Source organism: Haplochromis burtoni, unplaced genomic scaffold (assembly GCF_018398535.1).
Source record: "Haplochromis burtoni strain Fernald_Lab_line unplaced genomic scaffold, NCSU_Asbu1 Contig_74, whole genome shotgun sequence".
Classification (NCBI taxonomy): domain Eukaryota; kingdom Metazoa; phylum Chordata; class Actinopteri; order Cichliformes; family Cichlidae; genus Haplochromis; species Haplochromis burtoni.
In genome coordinates this window covers 1039465-1056750 of record NW_024582435.1, presented here as the reverse complement: position 1 = coordinate 1056750, position 17286 = coordinate 1039465, and the positions used below count along the sequence as shown (strand labels likewise).

The 17286-nt window shown below is 42.2% G+C and overlaps 1 protein-coding gene across 1 annotated transcript in view; it reads left to right on the top strand.

Moving 5' to 3' along the window:
• Positions 1 to 17286, top strand: part of LOC102309614 (partitioning defective 3 homolog B) — a gene marked incomplete at its 3' end in the record, with an annotated part of 144079 nt that overhangs the window by 61060 nt on the left and 65733 nt on the right. The window contains 2 exon segments of the mRNA XM_005925930.3: positions 6409 to 6476; positions 15737 to 15820. Coding sequence (XP_005925992.2) covers positions 6409 to 6476; positions 15737 to 15820 — 152 coding nt within the window.

Genomic DNA, 17286 nt, shown 5'->3' with positions numbered 1-17286 from the left:
TGTTGTGATTTGGTGCTGTGTAAATAAAACTGAATTGAACTGAAGTGTTAAAATTCTTCATTATAAAAAAGTTTAATATATTTTCTAATGCTTTATCCCATCATTGATGATTAAATACACCTGTTCATTAATAATTGACACGCATTAACAGAATATTATAATAAATAAAATCATTATTGTGTGCTTGTTGTGTAGACATGCAGTCCTGACACGTTGTTGTGGCTTTATTTACTCAGAAAGTCCCTCCAGTCCGCTGGTTAAAGGAAGCCCGTGCTTGATTAGACTCCTGAGTAGTGATCCTTGAGCCCTTGAGATTCCTGACTGGACAAACACCCTTTCTTAATCACGCTGTTTTCCCCACAGACCTCTCTGTTTGCAGGGTTTAGTGCTTTAGGGGACTGTGGTTGGTCCTCAGAGGTGGTCAGTCTCCATGCTCGTTGTTGCTGAGGATGACCTAACATGTTTGTGACTGTGCCACATGCATTTGTCCTGCAGAGTTCAACGGCACCTGGTTGCACCTGTTGTCTCATGTCTTGTTGGTAGTTGTTGAGTTTTGTTACACTGATTTCACACAGGTGAGATGAGAAATAGACCAGTAACCCACAGCTTGGCACTCATAGTAAACTCCATAATAAATATTACACACCTTATTGCTAATAACATTGATCTTTCCTGGAGAAATAAGGTAAGTCAAATCAAATCAAATCAAAATTTATTTATATAGCACATTTTTAAGACCGAAGTACACCAAAGTGCTTTCCAGTAAAATCACAATAAAATATAAATTACAAATATATAAAATATAAGATGATTACATAATCTAAATACAGAGTAAGGAGTTTAGGGCCACAGATTGAGTTATTCTAAACTCAATTTCCACTCTGTACAACTAAGCTGCTGTCACTCGTGCAGCTACTCATATGAAATATTACAGGATGTCAGTAATGCAGCAGGCTTTGAGGTGCTTATATATTGGTTGACCACATCAGCTCCTCAGGCTTCCCTTATTTCACACATAAAATCTCAGAACTGTAGTTTTCAACTTATATTACTCCTATTACTGTGAGTTAATGTTCATTGTCTTTAATAACTACATTGTGTTACGTTAAAAGAGTCATACCCGGACCAAAACCCAACCCAGCTGCATTTCTATCATACTGATCCACATATACACTCATCATGGGCGTGAATGTCATGGTAATTTTCTGCTTTTTATGTTGTCTTTGAGCTGTTCTTTTTACAGGGTTGGATAATTGTACAGCAGAGATTTTAAAACACAAGAATAGATGTAGTCCATGTGTCAGCGGGTCAGGAGGACCAACACATATCTGTCTGTGTGTTTGCAAATATAAACCGTTACATCAGATTTAAGTCCAACCGTTCCACCGTACCACAGCTGTAAAAAGAAATCTCTCTTTCTGCACGTTTTTCCTTCACATCTTTGTGTTTTTTAAGCCGTCGGTGCCACGTGGGTTTCCTCCATCTACCTGCTGTGCTGCAGTAACTACCATGTAAGTGCTGGAGTGCTAAATGGCCCTGTGCTGAGTGTTTTCTGAAGAAATTCTCTTTCTGTTTGTCTCTTCCTCGTACGTTATTTTCTCAGTCGCTGTCAGTCTTTTTTTGGCTCTTTCAGCGTCCCTCACTCTTCGATTCATTCGCTCGTACTCACACGTACGCGCACACGCTCAGTCACTGGCTCATCTGTCTCTTCTCAAGCAGCACGGTTCAGATAGAGGTAATGGCTCTGGGTAATTGTTCAAATTGTCACTTGGCCTTTTGGTGAGAGCGATGAGGGGAAGAAAGTACTCTTCTTGGAGTAATTCTCTGTCTTTCTCCTGTCTCTGTCTTTGCTCCTTCTCTTGGTCCCCTCTCTTATTTAATTTTGACCTGGAAAGATTTACTGGTGCAGCTCTTTCTTTCTAAATGCCAGACTCAGACGAGTACAGTGCACCAAAAAAAACACTCTTTTCTTACTGTCTGTCATGCTTATAGCACACGGAAACACACACACAGACACACACAGACACACACAGGCAGGGATACGTGTTGGTAAAAATGTGTTGCTCGGGCTGGGGGTGCTTATTATTGTCTAGAATACCACAGGGACACTGCAGCACTTATTTTTAATGCTACACCTGTGTGTGTGCATGTCTGCATGTCTCATCATGTCTTTTGTGCCACCTTTCATGCATGTTTGTCATTGAATTTTTTTTTTTCATATACACATCTATAACTGTGTTATTAACAGCGTTTGGACAGAAACTGAAAAACGTGTTTTTCAAAAGCATCATTCTAAAAACTGACGTGAAAAACATACAAAACATGAAAAAAGGGGAACAAAATGATGAAAAGTTGTACAAGTGGAGGAAAAACCCCAAACAAAGAAAAATAACACCTGGTGGATTGAATCACAGCTAATGGGGTTAATGAGAAACATGAGTGGGTGTAAAAAGGGCGTTCCAGAGAGAGAAAGTCTTTCAGATGTGAAGCTGGGGAGGAGTTTACCAGACTGTGTGGATGCGTAGTTTCAAAAATGTGCTAATAATAAACAATAATATGAAGATTTTATCATGAATTTCCATATTTTTAAAGGAATCGTTACTTCCTAATGATATAACATAAACCTAAGCTCCATAAGCTGCCATCCAGACAGAAGAGATGCTGCTTACTCCAGTCAGACAACCCCGCCCAGTTGGAGCATTATGAAAGTAACTGGTGAGCAGCTGAAATCGTTAAAGAATAGCAAAATATTTGGCTTTCAAATAAAGCTTACAAAGTAACCAGAGCTGAGAAATGATGCCAGTGTTGGAATAGCAGCACAAACTGCAGCTGCAGTGCCTCTAAGTGAAGGCTGCTGAAGGCTGGCTGCAACACAAGCCCGTCTCCAAAGACTCCGTCTTAACATGAGCAACTTTACAGCTTTGAAAAAGACGTTTCCAACCTGATGGAAAATAATAGTTTAGTCCTCATCCACCTGGATGCTGTGGTTAGGGGCGTGGTCCGTATGCATTGACATGTCCCTGACGCTGACCACTGTGTGCTAGGCCTGCATTTTGTTTGAAGACCACCAGGTGGCGATAACAAAAACCCCTTCTAGTCCTGTAGAAGTCTTTGGGAAGTCTTGGCTTCTGTCTTGGACTCTGTAAACACTTTGCTGCTGAGTTTATGGGTTCATTCACTTTTTCCGGTCATATTGAATATTCTCCATATTATCCATGATGTGCTTGTTGGCTAACGCGTTGCCTATCACAAGTCATCAGCCAATGAGCGAGAGGTCTGACAGTCAGACCCGAGCCTCCTTGTCACGTGTGGTTTTGGGAAACCGAGATGGGAATGGTAATGATGCTAACGGTAAAAACCAAATAATGATGTCACTGTAGCTATTCTGTGGTTCAAACCAGTCGGTGTCTGTGCTTTTATCATCAGTTGGCCTGTTCAAAGAAGAAATGCTGCAGCGCAGTGGTGAACACGCCCCTCTCCTAAACCTTTTCCTGAGATGTCGCGGTACATGTCCACTTATCTGGGAAAGGAAATTCCAGACAGCTGATTCAGTTTATCTAGCCTCAGTGTTTTCATTGGGAGAAACCTGTATTACTCATCCGTGGACGTCTTTGTCTCCGCTGACTGCTCGCCCACACAGTCCACATGGTGAACAGGGAGGAATGCTGGTTTGAGCGAGGAGTCAACCGAACCGAGGAGGGGGTCTAAGAGTAAATCTATACTATCTCACAATGCTGTGATTGCAGTCACCCCCAGGTCTCTGTGAATAGTAATCATAGCCATTAGTGGTTATGGCAGTTTGTGTGTCAACGCCTGTTACACGGCCGGGAAAACCTGCAGTCAGCTGAGACCGAAGAGCTCACCTGGATGATGAAAGGTTCCTCCTGCTGAAGTCGTTGCCTCCAGATGAACTGAATCAGTGTTGGTTTTTTTTTTTTGAAGTACTGAATTAATGATTCTGTTTTGAGCTGAACTTGGTTTCATTAATTGCACTAAATGATTCTGTCGTGCACTAAAAACTACATTAACACCCAAAAACACACTTCACTCAGCACGTGTGTGCTGTAGTGTGTTTCATGCTTCATTGATTCCTTTACCTGCTGCAGTTTAAAAATTTCAGCAGAGAAAAAAACATTAAAAAATAGTTTAATTAACTTAAAAAAAAACCCAAATTAATGAGAAAAAATATTAAATGTTATATCTCAGTGCTTTTGTTTCCTTTGCTGTTCAGAATTAAAACAACTCCATATTTATTCCTGCACATTACCAAAGGGAAGACGGATGGCTTTGTCAGGTTCATACAGATGAAGACACGTAAAGTGCACACGCAGACACAGAATGCATTAATACTAATTTATCATACCGGCTGTGGTAGCATTTTCAGGGAACACTTAGCCTGATTGGTCATTCAATAATTAGTAATATCACTAATAGTTTGCTCTTTTTATCCGCTTTTAGCAATTATTAGATTGGACCATGAACGCTAAACGCTTGCAGGCCATTTGTTAAAAGCATAGTTATTCAAGGATTATCCATCAGTGATTCAAAATGGAAAATCTGCTTCTTTATTCTACACGTTTTGCAGAACCATTAATGCTCCAAGTATTGATTAAGCTGTCCAATTCTGACAGACTAATATATTCATTTTCCCCTGCAGTAGGCCTCAACATATTTCAAATAAATCTTTGTCATTGAATAAATATATCTTTCATTTCTTATCAAGCTTTAGATCTTTCAATCATTATTTTTAATAAACTTTTACTTTGCGTCCAATTAAACTGTCCGTCTTTGTGGGAATGTCTCACATTTTCTTATAATTATTAATTCCTCTGTGGGCTGTGATTTACTGACTCTGCTGAATTTGCAGCTTTGTTAATACTTCTAACCTCTAAAAACTAAATGAACTTTTATTGTTAATGTTTCAAAAAACCCTGATTATCATCATGAAAGTGAGCTAATTCCTTCAAATAAGAGCAGCGACTCCAGTTTCCAAACTGCAAGAGGTTCAGTGTCTGTAATTAGAAGAAGTGTTCAGAGGAACGCGCTGGTGTCAGTGTGAATAATGAGAAACATTTATTCGTTCAGATTCATTTACTTGTTTTAAATTAGCCTCTGATAAGTAACATACATTGGTGGCCTTTTGTAATTAATATGTTGCTCTTCCAAAGAGACACAGAGTGAGAGAGGCTGTTACTACACACATTTATTAAATGAGACATACAATTAAGCACCAGAGGCTTTGCAGTTAATATACGAGTGACTGTTATGACAGGAGGTTACTATAATTAATGTTACCTGTCATCCTGTTTCTAATTAAGCTCACGTGACGGCATCGACAGCCAGGCCAGACTAATTGATTTGCGAGCCGCCAAACCGCAAACATATGTTTGCTATCTGTCATTCTGCGGCGAACGTGACCTTGCCTTCCTCGTCTTGTCGCGTCACCCGTCGTCTCTGACTTTACGTGTATTTCGTGACTCGCCCCGACATTCCTCTTCCTTGCTCTTCCTCTCCCTGGTCTCATTTGTCTTCCTCTCAGCCTCTCTTCGTTCCATCTATTCCTCTCTCTGTCTCTGACAGGTGGAGTAGGTCATGTGGCAGTATTGGGGGGACTGAGGTCAGAGGTTAAAGGTCATATGAGTCCATTAGTGTCTACCACTAACGGAGAGACTTATTGACCAGCGTGTGTTTGCCTCCATATGCTCAGACAAGCATGCTCTCCAAGGTCTGATGTCCCCCTGTGATATTCACCAATATTCATATGTGAGTTTGGGTCATTCTTACAAATACTAATAAAAATTTCATATAAAAATAAATCTTCAGTTCTTTGCAAGTGTAGTTTGAGTAGTTTTAGAAGTCTAAATTCTAAAATTTAGACTTAAGATCTTTAAGATTATGAATTATGAAGTTTAAACGTCTACTCTGAGGAGAAATCGACCAGTTACATTGTTTAGTTGATCCTGTTCCTGCGAGAGCTCCTTTCCACCAGCACTGACCGAAGCCCAGCCAGGTCTGCCGAGGTGCGTTTCCCAGTCTGATGATGAGACAGCTCTACAGGCAGAAGCAGTCGGGTCAGTCCCGTTGGCTGACAGACCTGTGGCTTTATGCAAACTTTACACTATGGTATAATAAATGTGATTCACACTTGCGTTTAACTTCTAACAGGATCGGCTTCATGTATGAATTGTTATTTGTTCACTTCACTCATTTCTTTATTCCAAACTCTGAATTTTAGACAGTTTAAATCAAAATACAAAAACTTCCTTGGCTTAGTCACTCATTACACTTTTATTTAAACCGTAATTACTTCATTTGTCCACATGTCTACAGTATACATATAATTTTTGTCTTTGGGGATTTTATTTTGCTGCTTGTTTCTAATGTCTACTCTGTGTCTGTTCTCTGCAGGCAGCTGGTCCCACTGTGGAGAGGCCAGCAGGGGTGGAGCGGCCAGCCAAACACCCCTTCAGTGGAAGGTCAGTGTGTATTTGTGTGTGTGTGACTGACTTCTGAACTAATAGCTCACCTTGATAAACATGTAAAATATATTTTAAAGAAGTGTGGTCATGAAGCTGGTTGGAGCAGAGATGGAATAATGACTCGCAGAGAGCAGCAAAGATGGTGGTGGAGCGACTGGAGGCTGCTGCTGTTTTGATTTGGTGCTTTGTAAATAAAGTTGAATTCAACTGAAAAAAGAAGGAAAAAGCCTGTTAATGCCCAGGTGTGTCTCTGGATGGCTGCCGGGTGCTGAGGCTGTGGTTGAGGATAGTTCTTGTTTGTGTGCATGTTTATCTACATTTGTGTTTACTTCTGTTTATGTGTGTACTTCTGCCCTACTTTCCCTTCATTAAAGCTGTATTCTAATCCAGATCAAGGCCTTCGCAGATGCAGTGCAAAAAGCTCCATCATTAGCTCACTACAAAAGATTGCCAAAACAGGGTCAGGGTCACAAACAGAAACGCAGAAACACACTCAGTGAACGCACACGGCCACGCAGAGACCGCCACACTCACATGGGCTGAAAATAAACAGCTACAAACACGCTTGCATCTTCTTTTTTTTTTTACTTTCACAGGCAGACACACATGCAAACACTAATGAGTGCAGTAATTAAGTGTTCAGGGTGTGCAGTGCCCTGTGCCTCCTTTGGGCCTTCAGGCATGTGTGCACATGTGCTTGTTTTGGTAGTGAGGAGGGCAGGCTGCCACATTATAACACAGGGAGAAACAGTCCACAGCATACGCAGTAATCTGTAAAGTACTGCAAATCTGTGCAGGAGTGCTGACAGTGAGGCTTTAGCCAGGTGTGTTTCTGTGGTCAAGCCCTGCATTAAGCTCCTCCCTCTACAGAAGCCTGTACTGTGAGATGGTTTACATTTACACCGGAGCAGATTAGCACGATACCGTACGCTGCATTCTCGGCTTGCTCTGGGGCAGGTTACCTTACACCCATCAGTCGGGAGTGACCAATCGATTTTCTGGAAGACTGTGTCAGATTCCCAGAAAACTTTTAGGGAGCTTGTGAAGGTTCATCTGTCCCTGACGAACACCAGTAAGAAATGCAGATTCTAAGCTGCAGCTTTCTACATTGTTTTCTCTCTTTTGGCTGAATACAATTTAAAAGCAATTTCATTGTTCCATAAGCTTTAACACAGAAATATCCTGAGAACAGGCTACCTGAGCCTCGTCCTCGTTGACCTTATATCAAATTTGCAAGTAAGCCTCCTTCCCAGTTTGAATTATGTTGTATATTTGCGCTCAGGCTGTTCTACACCACTGGGATTGCAGCTAAGAGAATATGGCAGTGAGTGTCTTTATGAAAAACTGGAGCCACCGCTCATTTATTCATATTTCAGTAGGAAAATGGGAAATGGATGCTGCAATTTATTGAAACGTGCAAACATAAATAGTTTAAGGATTGTAAGAAAAACCAGAGTTGGTACAATTCTAACAAAGTTGTAAGTCGGTAAATGGTGTGAAGCCTCTGAGGCAACCTGTCGTCTGATTTTACTGCTTCAATAATGTTGAGCTCCGAGCTCTGGGAGGCCCGATCCGTGATAACGTGTTTCTGTCCAGGAATGCCTTTACTGCATGTTTCAGCATGTTTGGGATCGTGCTGAAAAGTAACGTCATTGCCACCCTTTGGTGCCATTTTAGCCGCTTAGTCAAAGGAAAAGTTCTAAAATGAAAAGATTCACGACAAAAATGAAGATTCTGTGTGGAACTGTAGCACCAGCCTGTTTCTCTGTTAAAGTTCCTGTTTCATAACAATGTCGTCCTCTGATTAAAATCTCACAGGTAAACAACTTTATCTAGTTTTCTAACTTCCTGTGACTTGGCAGCTGAGGCTGAGAGATGAAGGACGTTTAAAGAAAGCCCAACATTGTTGTGGTTGATGATTCATCCCTCGAATACTGATAGTGATCCTTACATTTTGCCACAGCTCGCTGTTTCTTCACGTATTTTTTTGTGTGATTTATTTAGTGACGATCACAGATACGAGAAATTCAGAGCTTTCTGTCGCAGCGCAGACTTCTTGTGGGCTGACGAGGCGTTCGCTGCCACAACTATTCCAGAACAATCCTGCATGGCGTTGTTGAAAAGATTGCTTTGCCTAACAAAGTCCCAGAGTAACTGCCTGATAATCGTGACGTTACCTGAAAGAACTGTTTCACTCTCCTCGGCTTGTCCATCAGTTGTCGTGGCACGAATGAAAACGAGTAACTGTACGCTTCGTTTTCTCGTTCTCTCGATTCGATCCGAACGTCTCAGACGGATTCAAACGCGTCTTTCTGTTAACGCTCGTGAAAGTGCCCACACACCCAAACAGACCGACTAATATAAAAACCAAGACAGTGAATGAGTCAGCGGCTGTTACGAAGCGATCCGTGTGCAGCGCTGACCTCCGCTAATGTGAAGTTTATTACCGAGTGCAGTTAACACTCAGTTAGGACAACATGTAGTTAACCTGTAAAGGAGAATTATGAATGTGTTGTAAGAATAATGTGCCACCTTAGCCTCTGCTTTTAAGGCTGTGCAACCACGGAGCACACGCAGGAATTAGATCACACACATGTAGACGACACGGAAGCAGCCTCCGTGACAGATGTGGGCAGTACCTGCTCTTTTTTCCCGGCCTTTCTATGGCGTCCTCATTAAATCATGACTTACTATAACGCACAACTTTGCCTCCTGAATTAATGGACGGGCAAACTAAATGGGAACAACCTGAGTCTGATTACCTCTTGTGACACTTTGCCGTTCAGCGCAGTAAATATAACAGTTAATATTTAAGACACCCGCTGAGATTTGTTTTATTTTCTCTGTAACGTTTTTTTCTCACACCAACCATCTCATCTGTGACTAATGTAGACGTGATGTAATGGTTTCCGTGGTCGCTGGGGAAACGATCCTTGAAATTGCAAAAAAGTCCAAAATGAGAGGAGCGCAGCCATAAATACTGGAGCAGAGAGGCATACGTTAGAGGAACACGTGCGTCCCTGTGACAGAGTATGAGTTTTGTGCGCCGTGTGTGTTTTTGTGCGTGTTGTCGTCCTCCCGGAGTGTGTTTGCGTGCGAGCATTCGTGCACCTTTAAATGTGAAGCTACACCTATAAATACGGTTATGGCTCATCATAATTTTTACCGCGCTGCGTGCACACCAGAAAACTCATTACGTTTGAATCAAAATGTCCTTTTTATACAGGGAAACAGATTTACTGTAAATTGGTTTATTGAAATAGCATTTCAGCTATATTATGTTTCTTTGTGAATAAGGCAGGCAGAGTATCGGAGGTGTTTTAGAAGCTATACGAGCTGAAGAGGTAAGTAGGCTTCAGAAAACAAACTGGAAGTAAGAGGTTTAGCCTTGCTTTACCAGCGTATGAATATGTATTTGGTGACCGAACACTTCCATTCGTTGCCAGTGAATTTTACTCTGCTGGTGTTTTGATACTAATCTGCTCATTTAGTCTCTGCCTGCAGTTCAGGGGAGAAAAGTTTGAACCGAGATTGCGGCGTTGATTATTCTTATTACCGAGGGTCCTTTTATGACGCGCTGTTGAAAATGGAAATGATGCAGGGATAAAGGACTGGATATAAAGCCATCGTGTCTACATTTAAGTATCAGTTACGTCACATTTCTTTTCGGATATTGGGATTCCTGACTGAAAGAAACCTGTTATGTTGTGAACTGAGAAAAGAAGGACAAGCTTCATATAACTGGGGGTTAAATTACACCCTCACCCTGTCACCCAGGTGTCATGTAGGCTGCAGGGAGTTACTTTGTAATGTTGGCTGTAAAATTACAAAATCTTTCTCATCCTTTAGGAACTATTTCAGTTTTCTTTGTAGCCCAAAACGGTCGAGGAGTTAATGTGAAGCGCACATGGGAACATCTTTGTCTGTGTTCATAGTACGCTATGAATGCTTTATGCTGCCATACACCAAATATCCTGGTACAGTGCTTATAAAGCTTATCTACTGCAAAAGCATTCAAATGACATAAAATAGTGCCGACTGATGATTTCAGTACAACTTAAGAGTTACCGGTTCTGTCAGTAGTTAGCGAACACAAATTTATGTATTTGAAAGCATTCCTGAATCATCCAGCTAAGAAAAACTGAGGAAAACACTTGGAGTGATGAAAGTAACGTCCAGATGAGCAGACGCAGCTTTCTGGGATAAACTAATGTACGACTTATTAGCTGTAAGTGGTGTCGTCATCCTCTGTACTCAGACACGATGGCACCAAACAGGCACTAAAAACTTTTAAATCTAACTTCACAGGCAGTTTTAAAGCTGCGATGCTTTTTAGAGTAGGGCTCCATGGTCTAAATTAGGGCGAACACATGCAGCGTTTCACCTTTCAGCTCTTTTGCAACCCCGGCTATCGCCATCTGGTGGAACTCGCAGAGAATGCGGCTTTAAGAACAGAAAAAATAAGAAACTTGGATTTTACGAGCTACAATGACCGTTGAAAGATATTTGCTCAAATCAAACCAAAGTTAATCAAATGAAAACTACATTTAAAATGTAGTACTACTATTTACTATTGCTACTGTCAGGGCCGGAGTGGCTGTACTGCAAAGATTGTCTCCAATCCTGAAACTGCAACATCTGGGCACAAGTCTTTGCTCCCTCTAGACGAGCCCTGAATAATGTGGTTTTGATGTAACGATGCCAGGAAAGACTAAATGTGTCTCCATAGGTTTATAAATGCGTTTAATATGATTCACAGGCACAAACCCAGATTTATAAATAATGTAAATGTGTGTATATTCTCTGTTTTTCAGCCCACCCACAAATACAGAGAAATTTGAACATGTAAAACTATAATAATTAAAGTTCAAATTTATAATCTACAGACAATATTCTGAATTTCCGCTTCACAGACTTGTTCACTTTTGAAAAGCTTCCCGTGCACGTGTCTGAAAATATTTGAGACGTTCGTTCGGCTCACTTACAGTTTGTTAAATACGCGTGCGCAAAGTTTCCTCGACATGCACAGATCGCATCGTGTGTGCATGTGACGTTTTGAGAGTCTTCCTGAATCCGTGCTCGTGCAGATAAACAACTGTAGGCTGGATTCAACTGCTAGAGGAAAACTGGGACATCTCAGCTTCCTGTGGAGTCCCCATTCCTCAAAGACAACAGGCGCTTTTTTCCTAGATAAACAGAAAAGCTCATCACGCCTCGACTAGAAGACTCACGCTTACCAGTTACAGATGCCTGGATGTAGTTGTCCCACGTCACGTACAATATATCTACATTCAGAGATTAATCAGCTGTTTCCCCAGCAGAAGAGCATCCAGCATGTAGCAGCGGCTTATTTAAACCATATATGAACTTTCATAGGTGTTTTACATGTGTGTGCACAGGAAGCTCTTTGAAAATGAAATGATCACATTTGTGAAGTTTGTGTAAAAATGACCAGTATTTATTCCACACCACACTGCTCTGTGAGCAGCTGACATAACCAGGACTTGGGGCTGCTTTGCTTCCTCTGAGCCTGGACTCGTGTTTATGAAACAGCAGTGAGTTCAAAATTGTATCTTTCTGTTTTTGCGAGAAAACGCCAGGGCGGCGGTTCATGACCTGAAGCGTAGACATCCGTGTTTTAGATGAGATCCTTCAGTGTGACCTTTTAAAACAAACCAGGAATAACGATGAAGTTTTTAAGAAGGAGACGTCTGATATTCCTCCTCATCGATAGACCCAGAAAAAGTCTGATAAAGGTTGATTCCCTTCATACTCCTGCACCAGTTGTAGGGTTTTCCTCCCAAAGGTAACGTGTCTGTGTAGGTAATCCGGGTGAAACCTCTTCAGCAGCCGTCGCTTTGCTTTCCAAGCACCTTCGATCTGATCGAGGTTGTTACTGTGACAAACTCATGTTTATTGCACTTTGCTCTTATGCATTAAATACTAGCTCTGCTACTTTTGTTTGTGAAGGCTCTCATTTATTTTATACTTTGAGTTCTTGTGTATTTTCTCACACTTATCTGTAGTATTTTCACTGCCTTGCATTTACTCTGGCGCTCTGTGCTTGAAAGACTGGCTTTGAGGGGGAAAAGGAGGGAGAGAGAGAGCAGGATAAATAAGAAGAGGGATGAGACGAGAGGGAGGAATGCATAGAGAGGAAGAGAGCGCTTTGGTAATGCACATCCTCTGTTTTTGTTATTTCTCCTCTGTGTCTGTCTTTCATAGCGAGGATCAGTGAAGTGGCAGGTGGATAAAGGGAACACCTGCTCTCTTCATCTCTCTTTCGCTCCCCTCTCTTTGCTTTTTGCCTCTTTTTTTTTTTTTTCTGTCTCTTGTTCTCTCGTCGCGCTCCCTCTCTCCTTTCTCGAGTCTCACCCATTTTGTCTCTCCCTTTCACCCCGACTTCATTTTTTGCATTGATGCAGCCTGTCAAACATCTCACAGAAGAAAAAACGAGAAAGGAAATGCAAATGGATCTGAAGTGTTTGTGTGCGTCGGTGTGTTTGTGTGTGCGTGCCTGTGTTGTAGTTAGTGTTAGAGATCAGAAGCGCAGCAGCAGGAAGGATAGAGGGAGGGGTGGATGTTATTTTCCCTCTTGTATTAATTCTTTTCATTAGCCCTGTCTGATTAATTCAGTGCCTCCTCCCGCCTTCATCTCACTGCATTTTACTTCTAGACCTTGGTTGCTCGCTACTTTCTTTTCTCCTTTGTCCCTGTTTTTCTCCTGTTATACATCAGTGTTACTTTTCCTTCCTCTTCCTTTCTCCTTTCATGCCGTGTTATCTGTCGCTTTCTGTGACCAAGGCTGAAAAATCTCAGTAAGTGTTTGTTTTAAATAAAGTTAAGTTTATTATTGTGATCACTAATGCAGGAAAACATCTCAACTTTACATTGTCATTCATAACACCAACGCAAATATCTACTCAGCCAATCACATGACAGCAACTCAGGGCATTCAGGCATGCAGACATGGTTAAATCAAAAAACTACTCTGAGCCTCTCTGAGCACACAAAACCTCAGAGCAGTGTTTCCAGCACCTCGTTAAATCTGTGCCACGATGATCAAACCGGCTGACGCGTGTAACGCAGTTCAAAGTGTACCTAATGAAGTGGCAGGGGCACGTATGCTGATGAACTGTCCTCTAATGCTCAAAATTTCAGTCATCATAATGACATATACTCCTGCACCGTTCCCCATACTAAGTCTAACACCCTCCTGGGTGAAGGCCGTCAGTGGGGTCCTCCAACGTCCTTGGTCCTGGCTTTACTCTCATGATCTCAGTTTTATCTTTGTGGATGTTCAGTCGTACAGCTGCTTGTGCGCTTGTCTTCTCTTGCGTTTGCTGGTGGTTGCAAGATAGTAACGACAAATCTTCAAAAATAATTGTAAAATAACCTGCGAAATCCAGGTGTTCCAGCTGTGTCCACTTCACTCCACTTCTTCTTCCTTCTGTGATTTTCTTCTTTAACCCGTCAATCACTCACAGGATTGGGAATGGTGATAGCAGGCATGCTTGTCTCACCCCAGTCTGGATCTTAAACTCATTAGGAAGTTAACCGACTTCATTGGTACTACAAGGTTCCCTGTGCACACCATCCAAAGCCTTTTCATAATCCACAAAGTTGACTTACGCTCGAGTTCAGCTCAGTTGACTGTTCAAGGATGATGCGCAGGGTGGCAGTCGGGTCAAGACAGGATCTGTTTCTTCTAACTGTACATGAAGTAATCTTTACTGTAAGCTTGAAAAGGCACACTCCATTAATGCTGACTGCATTTATTTCAGGATCCAGAGATGTGACTGGTTTAGATGGGATATGTTATCCTTCCAGTTGATTCCATGGGCCTGTCTCATTTGGATCAGCCACAAAAATGTCCAGGAGTCACCCTAATCACATGTAATCATATGTCATTATACGGTCATACGACCGGTCATACCAGAGCTTATGACCATGTCATGACCTCTGGTATGACCAGTCGCGGTCTGGGACAGCAGCTGTGGTAGCACCAACCCCATCACTTTACATTTCCTTATTAACATACAACACAATGGTGTGCTTCAACAACACACGGAGAAATGGTATGTGTGTAATGACAGTTTCCAGTGTGATGCAGTCAGTTTTCCGGTTACACACTGAGAGCATGCTCTAAATCTTTAAACAACACTCTGTGTCCTTGCCTCTGTCTTTCTTCCCCAGTCTCACTTCCTGTTGTCTGGATTAAACTCAAATCTGCTGAGTAGCGATGAGGCAGCATTAGCTTTCTCTCTCTCTCTCTCTCTCTCTGTGTGTGTGTGTGTGTGTGTGTGTGTGTGTGTGTGTGTGTGTGTCTGAGACAAGGAGAGAGGGAGAACTTGTTTCTACACTTTGCATCTTTCCCTGTTGCCATCCAGCATCATCAGTAACCCTCTCTGGAGTTTATCAGCATCTGTGCTGCTATCAGTTGATGGGGGGGTGGGGGGTTTACGAATGGATGGATGGTCTAGAGAGAGAGGGAGACAAAACGAACAGATAGTCAGAGACGGAGAGGAGAGGGCAGAACAAAAGCACAAAACCAAGTTCAGACAAACTGGCTTCTAAAAACACGCACACATGCACGCAGGGAGCAGAGAAGGTCAGGAGAGGATTAATGGCTGTGCGCTGATAGATAAACTAATCAAACAAATAAAGACTTCAGCACACACATGCATTAAAACACAGGCAGAATGTAAAGCAGATACATACTTGAATAATCGAAGCTAGACAGAGACACTGAGAGACTGAAAGCAAGTCAGAAATCCTCAGAGAAGGATGCCACATAAAAGTTGTGACAGGCGTGCGCACACAGCAGCAATCTGCACTTTTATTGACTTTGATTAGAGTGTTGGCATCGCCTCCTCTGCGGCCTGGGTTTGCAGACATGGATTAAGTCCTCGACAAAAAGTATTTTTAGCTCAGTGAACGGATCCATGGAAAATGACGTTTCAATCTTGGATAGCGCTTCTCCAAACTTTTCCTCCCCAGACCGGCACAGGTTTTTGTTCTGGTGGTACCACATGTGTGTGAGGGCTGCCCTGCTGTTTTCTCTCTGTCTGCACATTTAACATTTAATCCTCTTATTTTGTGTCATGCCTGATGATTAACCTTGGATACTTTTTAAGGCACATCTAAGCTTTTTATCTTGATTTCTGTTCTCTCAGGACTTTCCTTTCAGAGTAACTGAACTTGAATTATTTTGCTTTCTTCCTCTCTGTATGTGTGTGTTCACTGTGTGTGCGCAGCCTGACCAGAATGGTGGAGATCCTAGGAGAGGACAGCCCTCTGGGAATCCACGTGGTTCCCTACTGCTCGTCGCTCAGCGGACGGTGAGTTGTGCTCACAACACACATCCTTCTAGTTAAACCCCCAGAGACACTGTCAGATTACCATAGAAAGCATATACTAAAGTCATCCCGTCATAATCCCGTTATTTGCTGCGCTGCACTACATAAACACCCAGAGATGCTCCCACAGTGGGGAAAAGAAGAAAAGGAAGACATGAGTGCACAGCTATGCAGGGCTCTACTTTGGGTGTGGGACAGTCGGGCAGTGGATGGGGATTTCCTCACGGAGAGCAGGATAACTTTTTATGACTGTTCTCATGACTCACCTGACCTCACCAGTCTCCTGCTTGAATTCCTCGTTCTCTGTTTTTCCCCATCATGCGCTCCACTGTGTTTTTTCCTTTCTCACACACTCATCTCTTTGTTACCTTTTAACCTAGTTTCAGCATTTTTCATCATCAAACGCTGTATTTTGTTCAAGTTAAGGACCCAGAGTACTGAACTGTTGCCATTTTCTTACATATTACCATTTCACTCTCAGTTTGTAAGTTTGAAGGTGTTTATATCGTCTAATACAGATAACGTTAAGATGTCCTGACATTGTTACTACTGTGTTTAAAGTCATTCAAGGAGCCGAGGTAAGCAGGCAGTCTTTGCAGCAGCGATTAAATAAACAACATGCAGTGCTGCTCTCTTCGAGTCGTAATGCACCGCGATGCACAGAATCAGGCGGATATAGAAGCATGCATTTAAACTACATCATCACAGTCAAGCGCAGACTAAATCATGATTGTACGCTGATCCCTATGACTTGTTTGTGAGAAACAGGATTTGTTTCTGTACAAAACTCCAGTTGTTATCGTTGCTGTGCTTCACTGATGTGCTGCGATATAGCCAAACATCTCCTCTTCGGCCTGATCTCGAGTCTTTGCAACTTTGCAAACCTAAACCATGCTGGCGTGTTGCGTGCTTTCTCCTGGCGACCCTTCTAAACGCCACACTTGTCTTTTCCTAATTATGCTGTGATGAACTTTCGTGTTTAACATGCTAACTGAGGCCTGTCGAGTCTGAGATGGAGCTGTTGGGTTTTTTGCGATGTCTCTGAGAACAGCACAGTCTGACCTCGGGGTGGATTTTCAGGGATGCTCAGCCCTCTGAACGTTAGCATCTGTCTTGAATATGTACCACTTCTCACTGCAGAATGATGAATAATCAAATTATTTGGAAATGACATTATAACCCTTGTCAGACTCGTGGGCAGCAGCAGCTGCATCTATAAGCTCATTGCTTACATCTTTCCTCCCTGGCATCGTGTTGGCACGTGCTTCAAAGCTCCAGACCAGCAAACTTCTGCTTTTATAGAGGTGCTCACACTTGCTGATGATCAGTTACCCTCTTCATTCCTTTGGAAGTAGTCGGGGTGTTTTCACAGGACCACAGGGAGTCTTGTGAAAACTTTCTTTTTCACAGGACTGTAAGTTATAGTAGAAACCCACAGCGGAGCTTGG